Here is a 14380-nt window from a genome sequence, read left to right on the forward strand (position 1 = left end):
GCCTTGACGGCGTCCCCTCGAACCCTCAGCCCTGCTGGCCTCTCCCACAAAGCCAAAGTCTCTGCCTCAATTTAGCAGGAATCACTAAAGAGATCATTTGGTTCGTTAAAATTATAAAAGGAACATCTTTAATTTATTAAGTGGTTATCTGGGCTAAGTACTTTGTACACATGTAACATCCTAGTTGGGGCTTCCCAGGTGTTACTAGTGGTAAAGAACCGGCCTGCCAATGTAGGAGATGTAAGAGATGCGGGTTCAATCCCTGGGTGAAGATCCCCTGGAGGAGGGCATGGCAACCCTCTCCAGTATTCTTGCCTGGAGAATCCCATGGACAGAGGAGCCTGGCAGGCTACAGCCCACGGGGTCGCAAAGAGTTGGACATGACAGAAGCAATTTAGCACGCAATATCCTAGTTAACTCCTCAGAACAATCTGTAAACATAGATAGCAAACGTAGCATTATTTCCATTTTGTAGATGGGAAAACTGAGTCTCAGAGAGACTAAGTAACTTGCCTCAGATCACCCAGCTAGTACCTGGTGAGATTCTGTCTCAGCTTGGATCCCTTGCCCACAGTGGCCTTCCACAAGGCTGTTCTGCGTGAACATCCAGGCCCCCTCCCTGCCTGACATGCACCTTGTTCGGGGGTCTCTACTCTGATCCCAGGACATTAGGTTTCTTAAGGAACTTCTCATTGAAGAGAGGCTGAGACCTCCACAAGGCAAAGTTGCTGCAAAATCTTACTTCATCCTTTTTCTGGTATAAATGAATTCCACATTTTCCTGTTCCCTATATTGTGTGGTACTTTAAAAATGTGTCCACAGGACTTCCCTGGTGGCCCAGTGGCTAAGACTCTGGACTCCCAAAGCAGGAGGCCTGGGATTGATCCCTGGTCAGGGAACTAGATCACACAAGCCACAACTAAGAGTTCATGTGCCCCAACTAAAGATCCTGCATGCTGCAACAAAGGCCTGGCACAGCTGAACAAGTAAATAAATATATTCTTAAGAAGCCTCTCCCTTGCCTGAAGGGCCTGAAATTAAAACAAAAAATATCTGTCCATCTGGCCACATACTTCTTGGACACCTGTCCCTTCATGAGGTGGAGTTTAATTCCTCTCTCTCCCTTTTGAGTATGAACTGGATCAAGTTCTTGGCTTCATTTTTTTTATGGCCATGTCATGCAGCTTGCAGGATCTTGGTTCCCTGACCAGCGACTGAACCTGTGCCCCCAGCAGTGGAAGCATGGAGTCCTAACCACTGGACCGCCAGCAAAGTCCCAGGTTCCTGGCTTCTGATGGGTAGAACATGGCAGAAGTGACAAGTGATTTCTGAGGCTGGGTCATAAAAGACATGTGGCTCCCTCCTCACTCTCTCAGATCACTAATTCCAGGAAGCTAGCTGCCGCATTGTGAGGGTACTCAAGCAGCCCTGTAGAGGCCCACGCAGTAAGGAATACAAACCCTGCCAACAGCCACATGGGCGAGGCTGAAGTGGATCCTCTGGCCCCAGCCAAGCCTTCAGATGATCATAGCCCCAGCTGACATCTTGATCACAGCCTCATGAGAGATACCAAAACCATAACCACCTGGCTACCCTGCTCCTGAATTCCTGATCCACAGAAACCATCAGGCATCAGTGCTTGTCGTTTTAAGTTTTGGGGCAATTTGTCACACAGCACTGTGTAACTATTACATATTGGTTTTACTCACAAGTCCCTTATGCAGTGCTGGTCCTCCTATCTCTCAAAAAGACTCAGGGGACACACATCCATGCCAGGAAGCACCACCCCAGTCCTGGATCCCCACTCTAGGCAGGGTGCTGCCATGGGCACTGTCCTACCTGACTTGTCATGGACGATGGAGAAGAGGATCCGCTTAGAGGCATGGACGTTCTGAATGAGAGGACCTCCAGGACCAGTGGGCTTCTGTCCTGGACAAGGGAGCGGAAGGTACAGGTTCAAGGTGGGCCCTAAGAGGGGTTCCCCTAGATCTGGCCTGGGTGCATAGGTCGGAGCTCTGGGGTAACATTTCCCCGACCAGGGAGAACACAGAACTGAGCCCCGTGATCAGGAACGCAAGGCAGGTTCGCTGACCAGAGGCCTGAGACATGCTGCAGCAGAGTCTGCTCTCTGGATGGCAGATGGGGAAGAAAGTCCCAGCTCCCCTTTTACAGGTGGGGACACATTTCAGGCATACAAGCCCTGTCCTCCTGCTCCGCCCACGCTGTGGAGCAGTGGGTGGGGTCCCTTTTTCTCCTTCTCATGACTCAAGAGCACCCACTCTGTGCCAAGCATTGCACTCGGCGCTTCAGTACAGTGCTTCTCAAACTTGGGCACCCACAGGAACCACCTGGCACACCTGTCAGTTTGCAGGTGGCTGGGCCCCACCCCCAAAGTGCCGGATTCAGCAGGCCTGCGGCTGGGCCCGAGAATGCGCACTGCTAACGTGCTCCGTCATTTCATCACGATGACAATCCAGCTAGACAGGTACTCTCAGCATCTCCATTTTACAGAGGAGGAACCTAGGGCTCAGAGAGGTAGAGAGATTTGCCCTGGAACACACAGCCACTCTGTAGAGGGGCCAAAATAAGGATACAGGTCTTTCTCATGCCCAGTTTTTCCTTGTTTCTGGTACCCCCTACTCCACGCTGGGTATGCAGTAGGTGCTCATTATGCATGGACCTGATTGGTATGCTTACTCTCCCCCTCCAGAGACTCCCCTGGGGATCCTCTTGGGCATCTCTTGCCCCAGATCACAGATGACTGGGCGGAGGCTGGGGTCTGACTGAGTCTAAGCTAGGACGCCAGCTGCCCCACCCCAGCCCCTGGCTCCAAGACACCTCCTGCAGCCCTGAGCACCCCGACCTCCCCTGGGAAGCTGCCCCTGCAGGAGTGACCTCTGTCCCACTCCCAGACTCAGGGGTCCCGGAAGCAGCTTACCACAGCAGTCCGGGAAGTCCTGGGCAGCAGGGGCCTTGGGCTCCGGCCCGGGCCGGCCGAGGCCCAGGTCGCTGGGGCCAAGTGGGCAGGCGGGTGCCTCCTGCTTGAGCTCCCGCACGGTGTGGTTGGGGAGGGCCGTGCTGTACAGAAAGCTGGCCACGGACGAGGAGGTGGCGGTGGGGGGCAGGTCCTGGGGTGGCCCCTTGGGGGTCTGGCCGTGCAGGCCACAGTCCCGAGCCCCCTTGGCTAGCAGAGAGACGCCATTCAGCTCCACCAGGGCCTTCGAGTCCCGCCCGCCATCCTCGAGCGGCCTGGGTGAGGGAAAGGACACGCGATGGCTTCGCACCCCTGTCCAGCCAGGGCTACGTCTGCCCCCAGCCCTCCCTGCCCAGAGCACGACAGCCTGTGAGGCACGCGGGATGGGAGCAAGTCCTCATTTACAGGCGGGCGTGCAGGCCTGGGCGGGGGTGTGACACGTCCAGGGCCCTGTGCCTGGACCACCCCCCCCCTCGAGGACCGGGGCCCTGCCCCTCAACCTCTGTGCCCCGCGGCCACCCATCGCATCCTTTCAGCTGCAGCCAATCGGCTTTCACCTCCTAATGCATCCTTCCTCCCCAGGCTCATGTTCTGGCCGCGGTGCCCTAGCCCCGATGGGTGACTCAGGCTGCTTCCCGGCTGACCGGGCGATCGGTACCCTCCCCCACCCACCAGCCCCTAATGGAACCTTGCTTGCCAACCCCAAGCAGCACCACGATGTAGCTTCCCGCCTCCACACAGGCTGTTCCTGATACCTGCGGGGCTGCCGGTGCTATCTGTTCCCCAACCTAGCCTCTCTGCACATGGAAGTCCCCAGGGAAGACTTCTGTGACTCGACACCTGCCCTGGGGCACGCTCTGTGCCTGCGTTTCTGCCTCACTCCTGCCGTCAGACTGGGAGCTCTTACAAGCAGGGTCCCCGGTTGGGAATCTGAAGTCCCCTCCCCGCCGGCTGGGCCAGCGGCCACAGCACGCAAGGTCATCGCCTGGCCTGGCCCCCACGGTCCGACTATTGGCTCTCGGCTACTCCCGGGCCGGCGGCCTCACTCACCTCTTGAGCTTGAAGCGGATCCGGTGGCTGTGCTCCAGGATGGCCATGAGGGCCTTGGGGTCGTACTCGGCCGGCCTCCGGAAGGCCAGGCCCTCGGGCAGCCCCTGCACGGCCAGCAGCCCCGGCTCCCGGAGCAGCCGCTCATAGGGCAGTGGCACCACACTGGCCCTCCCCAGGGCCTCGCCTGCGGGCGCAGGGGGTGGAGGAGAGAGGCCTGATGAGAGGGCAGCCAGGCCGGGGCGGGGGCCGGGCGCGCCCCAGAGCTGGGGCCATGCTGAGCCACTCCCTACGGTGCCGGGTCCCCAGGAGACTGGACTCCACGGGCCCCTTCAATTGCAAACCTCACACAGACTGACCCCCTGCAGGTGGAGCGGGTGGGGGCTGTGGACGGCCCCCCCCACCTCCCTGCTGTCTGCAGCTGAGGGCCGTGGCTGCCCATCAAAGGGGTCCCCTGGCTTCCCTGCCACTCTCTTCTCCGGGCTTCTGGGTGGAAGGGAAAGCAGGGCCAGGGGCTCAGGCAGGAGGTGAGGAGGGGGGGGCGGTGAGAGACAGAGAATACACAGGGGAAGGGCAACTGCTGCGGGGACGAAGGAGAAAGGAAGAGAGAGGGGAGGGCAGGGGAGGAAGCGAGGGATGGAGAGGAAGCAAGAGACAGAACAGACAGGCTGAGAAGATGGGGAAGGACGTCCCTGGTAGGCCTGTGATCAAGACTCCACACTCCCAATGCAGGGGCGCAAGTCTGGTCCCTGGCTGGGGTACTAAGGAAGATCCCACACATGCCACATGGTGTGGCCAAAAAAAAAAAAGATGGTGAGCATGAGGGAAGGGGGGATGGAAGGGGTGGCGAGGGGCCTGGGCTCACGGACTTCTGCCGCCCCCCACCAGGAGGCTGAGGGCTTCCCAGGTGGCGCTAGTGGTAAAGAACCTGCCTGCCAATGCAGGAGACATAAGGGGCGCAGGTTCGATCCCTGGGTCAGGAAAATCCCCTGGAGGAGCAAATGGCAGCCCACTCCAGTATTCCTGCCTGGATGATCCCAGGGACCGAGGAGCCTGGTGGGCTAATCAGCGCATGTAGGCATGCTAAGTCACTTCAGTCATGTCCGACTCTGTGACCCTGTGAACCATGACCTGCCAGTCTCCTCTGTCCTTGAGATTCTCCAGGCAAGAATACTGGAACGGGTTGCCCTGACCTCCTCCAGGGGATCTTCCCAACTCAGGGATCGAACCCGAATCTCCTATGTCTCTTTCATTTCATGCAAGTTCGTTACCACTAGTGCCACCTGGGAAGCCCAGGGGGGGCCAAGGTCCACGGGGTTGCAAAGAGTCGGACACGGCTGAAGCGACTGAGCATGCACCTACCAGGAGCCAGAAGGAAGCTACGCCCCTCGTAGCCACTTCTGATTCTGCCCGAGGCAGGCAGGCAGTTGGGGTGCAGTGAGCAGGGGTGCAGGGCTCTGGGCATGTGCTCTGTATATGGCAAGAGTTTCTGCAGTGACACAGCCCACCACGCGTGACCAGTCCTCCCATCCCAGGGCCTCCAGATCCTGACTCCCCTTGGCTTCCTTCTACTGACATCTAGACTCCAGCAGGGTTCCCCTACTCGCCCAGACCTCTGCTCCAGCGAGCCAAAGGCTGCAGGAGGAGAAGGAATAATGCAGATAAGAAATAATGGTGTGGGGGGGAGAGGGAAGGAGTCCCTTAGGGATGGAAGGGACCACCTGAGGTCACCCAGGGAGCGTGGAAGTCACCACCGGGCCAGAGACCTGGTGGCAACCTGACATTTCCTGAGGGAGGCCCGGCCTGCTCATCCCTTCCCCTTTTCCCACTCCAGGAGAAAGACTTGGGTGGTCAGTTAGCCCTCATTCAGTCATTCAACAAACACCCTCTGGGCTCCTGCTAATGCTGGGCTCTGAAACTGCAAGCTAGAAACAGCAGAAAGTGCAGGTGTGGTCCAGGATCCTGGAGAGCAACCGGGTGAGGACACAGTGGGTGCCCACAGGGGACCCTAACCCAGCTGGGAGCTGGGGGCTTCCTGGAGCTGAGCCTCAGACAGCAATGCCATGTCCACCAGACAGAGGAGGGGAAGGGCCGGCCCGACAGGCGCAGCAGAGCAAAGGTGAGGAGGTGTGAAATGAAGCCAGAGTGAGTGGGAGCAGAGGAAGGTGGTCAGAAGGGCTGGAGGGGGGGTTGGCAGGCTGGGGTGGGGGCTGATGCCACACCCAGGGTGACGGGGAGCCCAAGAAGGGAGTGGAGGAAAGAGCTCTGTGGTCAGACCTGTGCTTTAGGAAGATGCCTGGCACGGGGCAGGTGGGGGGCGGCAGGGAGCTGGAGGCTAGGCGATCAGGGCAGGGATGGTGGTTCAAGGAAACGGGGCTGGGCTGGGAGATCCATGCCTGGGGATGCAGAACAGGGGAGAGCTGGAGGGTGAGGGGGAGAAGGCCCCCACGCCTTGAGGTTTTGCCCACGGCCTGCAGTGGCGGGAGCGGGGCCTCCTCAGCTGGGGAGGGTGGGGCCGGGGGCTCCCACCCACCTGGGGGCCCCAAATGGAATGAGGAAGGATCTTACTATAAAGAACATCAAACACCTCCTCTACCATCTTCCGCAGAAGGTACACGTCCGAGCCATGTTCCAGGGCAGACCGTGGGATGTTCCGGCTGCCACCCTCACCCCGTGGCACCTTCTTGGGGTGCTCTGCCTCCGGCTCCTTCCACAGGGGCCCTCCTGCGGGACAGAGCAGGTGAGGCCGTGGTGAGTTCTCGCGTCACCACCAGCCCAGTGAGCGGGGATGTCCCTGGCTGGGGTCGAGTCCTGCGGCTGGGCACCCAACACGGAGTGCCCACGGAGGAATGAAGGAAGGATTAATGAGTGAGTGAGGCCTGCCCCAGCCACCTGCCTAGGGCCAGGCTGGTCATCAGAGCGCCCAGTACTCAGCGTAGGGCACGCATCCCTGCTTACCTCTAACTCACCGGTTGACCCTGGGTAAGTCCCTTCCCTCTCCGGGCCTCAGTCTCTGAGCTCTCAATGGGAGACTAGCTGACCTGGGGCAGAACTGGCGTTCAATGAGTGTCCGGTCCATCACCCCTTTCTGTCTTAACCCATCAAGGTCCTAGCTCTCTGCTCTGCCATATGGGGAGATGATGGGGACCCCAGCAAGAGGCTGAAGGGGGCTGTGAAGTGCTTCATGCCAGGCTGGGCTAGGGTGGGGGCCTGGGAGCATGGGGAAGATGCTAGAAACTTCGTTGGAAAGAGAATGAGAGGGGGGCCTCAGCTTGGAGTCTGCTCTCCTTGGGGACCTGTGAAGCTTGAAATAAACCAGCCAAGTTCCCGGCACTATAAATAGCAGCTCTGCCTGGCTCTGGGAAGCCAGGTGCACCTTCCCCAGGCTCCGGGCTGGCTCCCAGCCTGGCCCATGAGGGCCACAGACCCCCGCCACTGCCCACCCTACCCAGGTCCAGGTCTCCTGCCCAACCCTGGAGAGGGGACAGGTTCCGAGAGCCAGGTGGGAGAGGGGGCTGGCTGGGGAGGGAGCTGGTCCCCAGTAACGATACAATGATGTGTCCCAGCACTGGGGGTCAGCCTTCCCAGAAATGGCTAATCCAAGAGTCCAAGCCCCGGGCAGGGGTGGGTGGGGCTGGGGTCATGAAAGGACTACTAACAGCGAGGAAAACTGGCTGGCATTTATTGAGCGTGAACTATGTGCCAGGCACTGTTCTAGGTGCTTGCCATGTATTAATTCGTTTAATCCTCAGCTCGACCCAGGAGAGGGTAGCACTGCGGTCCCCTTTCACAGATGAGAAGACTGAGGCCCAGCAGGTGGCCGAGCCAGGATTCAGCCCCAGGCGTCTGGCTCCAGGGCCCGCTCTTAGCCCCAAGAGCTCTGGGTCCCCCAAACCACGGGCTTGCATGCCCACCTGGGCTCTAACCTCCCACAGAGGGGAAGAAGATCCCGCTCCCTGGGGAGCTCACTGCCAAGCTGGGGCACCAGGCGTGCAGATGGAAGTTGTGGGCACAGGAGGAATGCATGGAGTGGGTGGGGGGCAGTCATGGCCTGGGCGCTAGGGCAGAGGGGCATGGATGAGGCCGGGAGGGGTGTGAGTCTGAAGGCTGGGGCGACGTCTGCCAGGCACAGGGGGGCAGGAGGGCCTGTCAGAAGAGGGCACGGGAGGGACGGAGGCGGCGGTGAGCAGGGACACGCACGGAGCCGGGGGTGTGCGCCTGAGCACGGGGGATGCGGGGAGGAGAGAACGCAGAGGCCCGGCTGCTTCCGAGGAGCCCTGGAGGCCCAGGTAGCACTGAAGAGTTGGGGGCTTCAGAGGGACCCCTCTGGATCGGGGCTAGTGGCTCACAGCTCAGAGGGCGCATCTCTTCCGGGAGTGACCAGGAGCCCTTGGCAGGGGTCACAGGGGGTGCACACGCTGCACCCCCCCATTAAGAAAGGGCAGACCCCATCTCCATCACCCGTCAGCTGCGTTTTGCACCCCTCACGGCCCGGTTACGCTCACCGCATCTCAAGTTCTCATCTGTACACCAGGGGCGACTGTCCCGACCCCTCTGGGAACAGCAGAGAGCGCCAGGGCCCAGCCCTAACTGCTCCTGTTTCTACAGCGTTCCCTACGTGCTGGAGGAGTCCTCAGTCACGTCACCCCCGGGGGCCTCCAGCAGGCAGCTCCAAGATTCTGTTACTGTGACAGGGTCAGTGCCAGCCTCCCAGGGCTGACGTCAGGACGAGGGAGTTTGTGCTTCAAGGGTGTCGCACGCAGCAGGCACTCAATAAATATTAGCTGAGCACGTGGACTCGGTCCCCACGTCAGGGATGCGCAGGAACGGGGCCACAGCGCTGGGCCTCAGTGTCCCCTTCTGTCCCCGAGCGGATGGAGGCGGCCGCGTCTGGACCTCCCAGGGTTGGGTCAACTCGTCTCTCTTGGCCGAGGGATGCAGTGTGATCCTGCCCCGAAAATGCCATGTTGGGAAGCCTGCACCTGCCCAGCTTGCCCTATGTCTCCCCCAACACAGGGCCACCTGGTGTTGCACCAGGGACCCAGCAAGCGGCCAGCTCTCCTGCCCTCCAGGACGGCGGGCCCCGGCCCTCTGGAGCCCTGGGTACTCACGGCAGAACCTGAGGAAGTCTGATTGCAGCTCCTTGCGTGCGTTCAGGAACATTCTCCCCTTCTCAGTGCCGACCACGAAGGCGCTCTCATCATGCACGGCGACGCAGGCCACCTCGGCGTTCAGCTTGGAGAGCGCTGAGCACTGCGTGGGGAGCAGGGATGTGAGCTCGGGAAAGGGCCCCCCACTCTGGACACCCCCAGGGCCAGCTTTGGGGGGGTGAGAGCTGAGCCCCAGCTGCCCGAGATCTCCCCAGCAGCTCAACGTCTTGGGTCTTAGATGCTGCAGTGGGAATGAATGAACGACCCCCACAGAGCTTGGCCAAGGTCAGGGGAAGAAGACAAGGTTATGGTTTCCGGAGGAGGACAAAGGCACACAAGATCTGTGTCCCATCCCCAGGCCCTCCTGCTCTTGGTGGGCCTCTGGCCTCAGGCCTGGCCCCAGCCCCAGGGGCGATCCTGTCCTGGGCTCTAAGTCCCTGAAGAGGAGGTGGGACGGGTACCAGGAGAATCAAGGTTTTAATCCTGCATCAGCTTCTTCCTAAAAGTCATGCCCTCTTCTGGGCCTCAGTTTCTAAGTCTGTAAAATGGAGACAAGCTGTCCAGCTCCCAGAGTGGCAATGGGCTTTTTCTGGGGATTCAATGGGGCCTGGCTGGTGGGAAAGAACCTCTAAACCACGGCAGCATGTGCAGGGATGAGGCAAAGAGTTTCTTTCTGCAGCCCCAGAGTTGAGATTGGCAGGCCCACGGCACAGGAAGCCCTAACACGGGGGCCCTGCAACCAAGACCACCAGTATCTCAGGCCTCTAACCCACCTCACTGGGAAACCTATCTGCAAAGCTTGTGACATGCAGTCAGCCAGTCAGTTCAGTCGCTCTGTTGTATCCGACTCTTTGCGACCCCATGGGCTGCAGCACGCCAGGCGTCCATCCCCGTCCATCACCAACTCCCGGAGCTTGCTCTAACATGTCCATTGAGTCGGTGATGCCATCCAACCATCCCATCCTTGGTCGTCCCCTTCTCCTTCTGCCCTCAAGCTTTCCCAGCATCAGGGTCTTTTCCAATGAGTCAGTTCTTTGCATCAGGTGGCCAAAGTATTGGAGCTTCAGCTTCAGCATCAGTCCCTCCAATGAATATTTAGGACTAATTTCCTTTAGGTGTGCAGTCAGCATCTGATAAGTGCTGGGTTTTATCTGAGTTAGCGCTCTGTGGACAGTCAGAAGTCTGGCTTCTAATCACAATTCTGCTGCTATGTGATCTAGGCCAGGTTCTACACCCTCTCTGGGCCACAATCATGCCTTGAGTGGCAGCTCCGGCAGGGAATCGCCCTAAGGAAGCTGGGGACATCGGGCCAGCAAGACTGTCCCCTGGGGCAGGGATGGTGTTGATTTCCTCTCTCTAAGATTAAAACCAAGCCCTGCGCTCCTTTTCCCCGAGGCAACATGGTAAAACAAACAAACAAATAGATTCAGCTGTCTCCAAGGGGAGGCCACCAGGGCTGGAGGTGAGCCTCTGCTATGTGGTCACTTCACAGCCCAAGAAGCTGAGGTCACAGCAGGGAGCGGATTCGCCCAGAGGCACAGAGAATGAGGGTCTCGAGGAAGTGTCTGGAAAAGGGTCGGAGACTGGATGGGGGGAGGTGATGAGCAGACAGCGCTTTGCCCTCCCCGCACCTCCACTGCAGACTGCCTGAGGACCCGGCCCAAGGCCGAGAGGGTGCCAGCAGAGTTAAGGCACTGTCAATCAAGTGCCATCGCCACCCAGGACAGTCCCTCAGGACACCTGTACAGGCCTCGATGCAGGGCAGCGGGGGAGCCTGTCCTGTCCACGGCACGTCCGCTCCTCCAAGGAGCCCCTGAAACACCCTCCACGGCAGCATTGCCAGCTGAACTCAGTCATGTCCGACTCTTTGCGACCCCATGGACTGTAGCCTGCCAGGCTCCTCTGTCCATGGGATTCTCCAGGCAAGAATGCTGGAGCAGGTTGCCATTCCCTTCTCCAGGGGATCTTTCAAACCCAGGTCTCCCACATCGCAGGCAGATTCTTTGCCGCTGAGCCATCGGAGATGGTCCCCTAGAATTTCTGCAGTGACGGAGATGTTCTATTTCTACACTGTCTGATAACATGACCACTAGCCACATGTGCCTCACCCCCCCCCAAGCTCCAGAAACGATGCTTAGTGTAATGGAGTCACTGAAATATTTTATCTGGTTATTCATAAACATTTATTTGGCTGCTTTGGGTCCTAGCTATGGCATAAGGGATCTGTGATCTTAGCTGTAGCATGGGGGATCTTGAGTTCCCTGACCAGGGATCGAACCCGGGCCCCCTGCATTGGGAGCATAGAGTCTTATCCATTGGACCACCAGGGAAGTCCCAGGGAGGGAGACTTGTGACCATCCCGGGGATGGGACTTGAACTTCGAGAGGTGATGAAATGAAGACAAGGGGTGAGGGGACGAGGGCTGAGCTTTCACAGGCTTGATCTCACTTAAGTCTCCCGCCTGCTGGTGAGGGCAGAGGCCTTGGGGCAGGTGGGGGACACGGAGGCCCAGATTGGCGGGGCTCCTGTGAGCAGCAGAGTTATGAAGGCCGGCTGTCCCACTGCCCCGGGGGCACTCACCATGGAATCTAAGGCAGACACGAGGCTGGTGATGATCTCGTCTTTGCGGGCAAAGGCAGAGGTCCAGCGGTCAGGCCCGCAGCCGTTGGCGGGGATGTCACAGCGCTTTCCCAGCAAGGCCATGGTCGCCTGGAGGGAGGGAGGCGGGGAGCAGGTGGAGGTGGGTGGGGCGGGGCACACGTAGCGTCTGTCCCCCCATAACCCGCCGAGCCCCTGAGACCACCTCCACCTCCCAGGTGGGACGAGTCAAGGACTGGTCTTCTCTTCCCCTAAGGGTCTTCCACGCACGAAGGACTCTGAGGTCTATCAGGCCCGGACCCGCCGCAGCCTGCACGGCGCATTACAGGTGTGAGAAACGGACGGCAGAGTAACTGAGGGCATGTCTCCCCAGGTCTGCACCCCGGAGCCAAGCCAGTGTCATGAGCAGTCTGCTTGGCAGGCCCTAAATGCCAGCTCTCCCCCCACACACTGTTCTTGCATGGCCCTCCCTTGCTCATACACCCTCCATAGCTCCCTACTGCCCACGTTAGCTCTCGACTCCTCAGCTTGGTATTCAAGGTTCCAGACTTGTCCCTTGCCTCAGCTCCCCCTTATACCTCCATGCTCTGAGTCCTCTAAATGTCACCATCCTCCAGACATATGACCATCCTTTATGGGTCCTCAGCTGTCAGGGGTTCTATTCTCCGAATACCCTCCCTGGCCCCTTTGGCATTTACTGACTGCTTCCTTAGCTTTAAAAGTAAACATTTTTTTTTTTTTTTTTTAGTATCTGGCCACACTGCACAGCATGGCTGAGGTGGGGGGTGTCTTAGATCTCCAACCAGGGATTGAACCCCTGTCCCCTGAATTGGAAGGCGGAGTTTTAACCACCGGACCGTCAGGGAAACCCCTGCCCCCTTAGCTTTCAATTGTCACCTCTGCTGGGAAGGCTCCCTGGATTGCCCCCTCTCCTACCCCTTCCTTCCCAGGATGGGTCAGGTATCACTGGGCTCCCCTCTGTCCCTGAGCGACCCCATCACAGTTCCCAGGGGCAAGGCTGCTGCTGCCCCAAGGCTGTGGAGCTTCAGTCTACTTCCTGTAGACGGTCACAACTGAGTCTCAGAGCTGCAGAGAGATACAGCAGGGCAGAGGCCCCTTCATCCCAGACGAGGTTTCCCCAAGACAGGACTTTGCCCCTCGTCATGAGACTCCGGGAGGACAGAGCTGGGGCGCCCTCAGATCAGGGCCCCGTTATGGGGGCTGCGCCTGGCAGAGACAGGCCTGCTGGTCCTACATCACCCAGCCGGGAGGGGGCCCCACTAGATAACAAAGGTCAGCCTCCCTTGGGCCCCAACACCCCTGATCCATCCTGCCCCTCCCTTTCCTGACCCCAGGAACCAGGTCCGGGGGGCCCCTCCCCCAGGATGCCCCAGTGCCAGCATCTTCCTATGGGCCACCTGCCCCCTCGCCAGTCCAAGCAAAGGAGAGGGCAGAGAGCAGAGACAGGGACCCTCGGTCCCCCTCCCCAGGCTGAGACTCTGTGGGCCTCTGTGTGGAGGCCCCAGGTGGCCAGTTCTGGTGAGGGAGCAGGGAACAGAGCTGCAAGCATCAGAGGGAGTCTGTGAGTCCTGCCCTCTTGGCTTCCTGGCGGGGAAGGCATCTGTGCACGAAACCGGGGCTGGGGGTTGGAGAGCCCCGGCAGGTGACGGCTGGGCCTGCTGCCTTGGTGCAAAGGCCAGAGTGTCTTCTGCCCCCAGAGCTGCTCCCCCTCCCGGATCATAAGCTCTATGAGGGCAGGGACTGGTTGGCCAATTCCTGCTGCACCCCAAGGGCCCAGCTCCGTGTTGTCCAAACCACAGACCGTGGCCTTTTAGTGGCTCGTGAAATCGATGCCACAGAACAGCAAATGTCAGAGCCTGCCACACATGACATGGTGAGACATGTCCAACTTCAGTGATGGAAACATTCAAAGGAATCAGGGATGCGCTAGAGCGTTTCTCGCGAAATTAAAAGACGTTTGCTCCTTGGAAGAAAAGCTATGACAAACCTAGACACTGTATTAAAAAGCAGAGACATCACTTTGCTGATAAAGGTCCATACAGTCAAAGCTATGGTTTTTCCAGTAGTCATGTATGGATGTGAGAATTGGACCATAAAGAAGGCTGAGCACTGAAGAATGGATGCTTTCACACTGTGGTGCTGGAGAAGACTCTTGAGAGTCCCTTGGACAGCAAGGAGATCAAACCAGTCAATCCTAAAGGAAATCAGTCCTGAATATTTATTGGAAGGACTGATGCTGAAGCTGAAGCTCCAATACTTTGGCCACCTGATGTGAAGAGCTGACTCAGTGGAAAAGATCCTGATGCTGGGAAAGATTGAAGGCAGGAGGAGAAAGAGGTGACAGAGGATGAGATGGTTGGGTGGCATCACCGGCTCAATCAACATGAGTTTGCGCAAACTCTGGGAGAAAGTGAAGAACGGGGAAGCCTGGAATGCTGCAGTCCATGGGGGTCACAAAGAGTCGGACATGACTTAGTGACGGAACAACAGCAAGAGCTTGGCTCTGGACGCTGTCCGGCCCAAGCTGGCTACTTAGTTGTAGATAAATATTAATTTTAATAACTGGCCAGGTCAGCAGTTGCCCCAAGTG

The 14380-nt window shown here is 58.7% G+C and overlaps 1 protein-coding gene across 5 annotated transcripts in view; it reads right to left on the reverse strand.

Moving 5' to 3' along the window:
* GTF2IRD1 (GTF2I repeat domain containing 1) overlaps positions 1-14380 on the reverse strand; it is a 115437-nt gene that overhangs the window by 64519 nt on the left and 36538 nt on the right. For 4 of the 5 annotated variants that reach the window (XM_043914937.1, XM_043914935.1, XM_043914936.1 and 1 more), the window contains exons 2-7: positions 11752-11880; positions 9133-9274; positions 6590-6745; positions 4025-4208; positions 2939-3249; positions 1840-1929 (exon numbers count right to left, since the gene is read on the reverse strand). In XM_043914937.1, the coding sequence (XP_043770872.1) occupies positions 1840-1929; positions 2939-3249; positions 4025-4208; positions 6590-6745; positions 9133-9274; positions 11752-11874 (1006 nt within the window). In that variant the 5' untranslated portion in view covers positions 11875-11880. Of the gene's footprint in view, positions 1-1839; positions 1930-2938; positions 3250-4024; positions 4209-6298; positions 6317-6589; positions 6746-9132; positions 9275-11751; positions 11881-14380 lie in introns of those variants that run through there. The other variant, XM_043914939.1, reaches the window with a different exon arrangement.

The sequence above is a fragment of the Cervus elaphus genome, chromosome 10 (assembly GCF_910594005.1).
Source record: "Cervus elaphus chromosome 10, mCerEla1.1, whole genome shotgun sequence".
Classification (NCBI taxonomy): domain Eukaryota; kingdom Metazoa; phylum Chordata; class Mammalia; order Artiodactyla; family Cervidae; genus Cervus; species Cervus elaphus.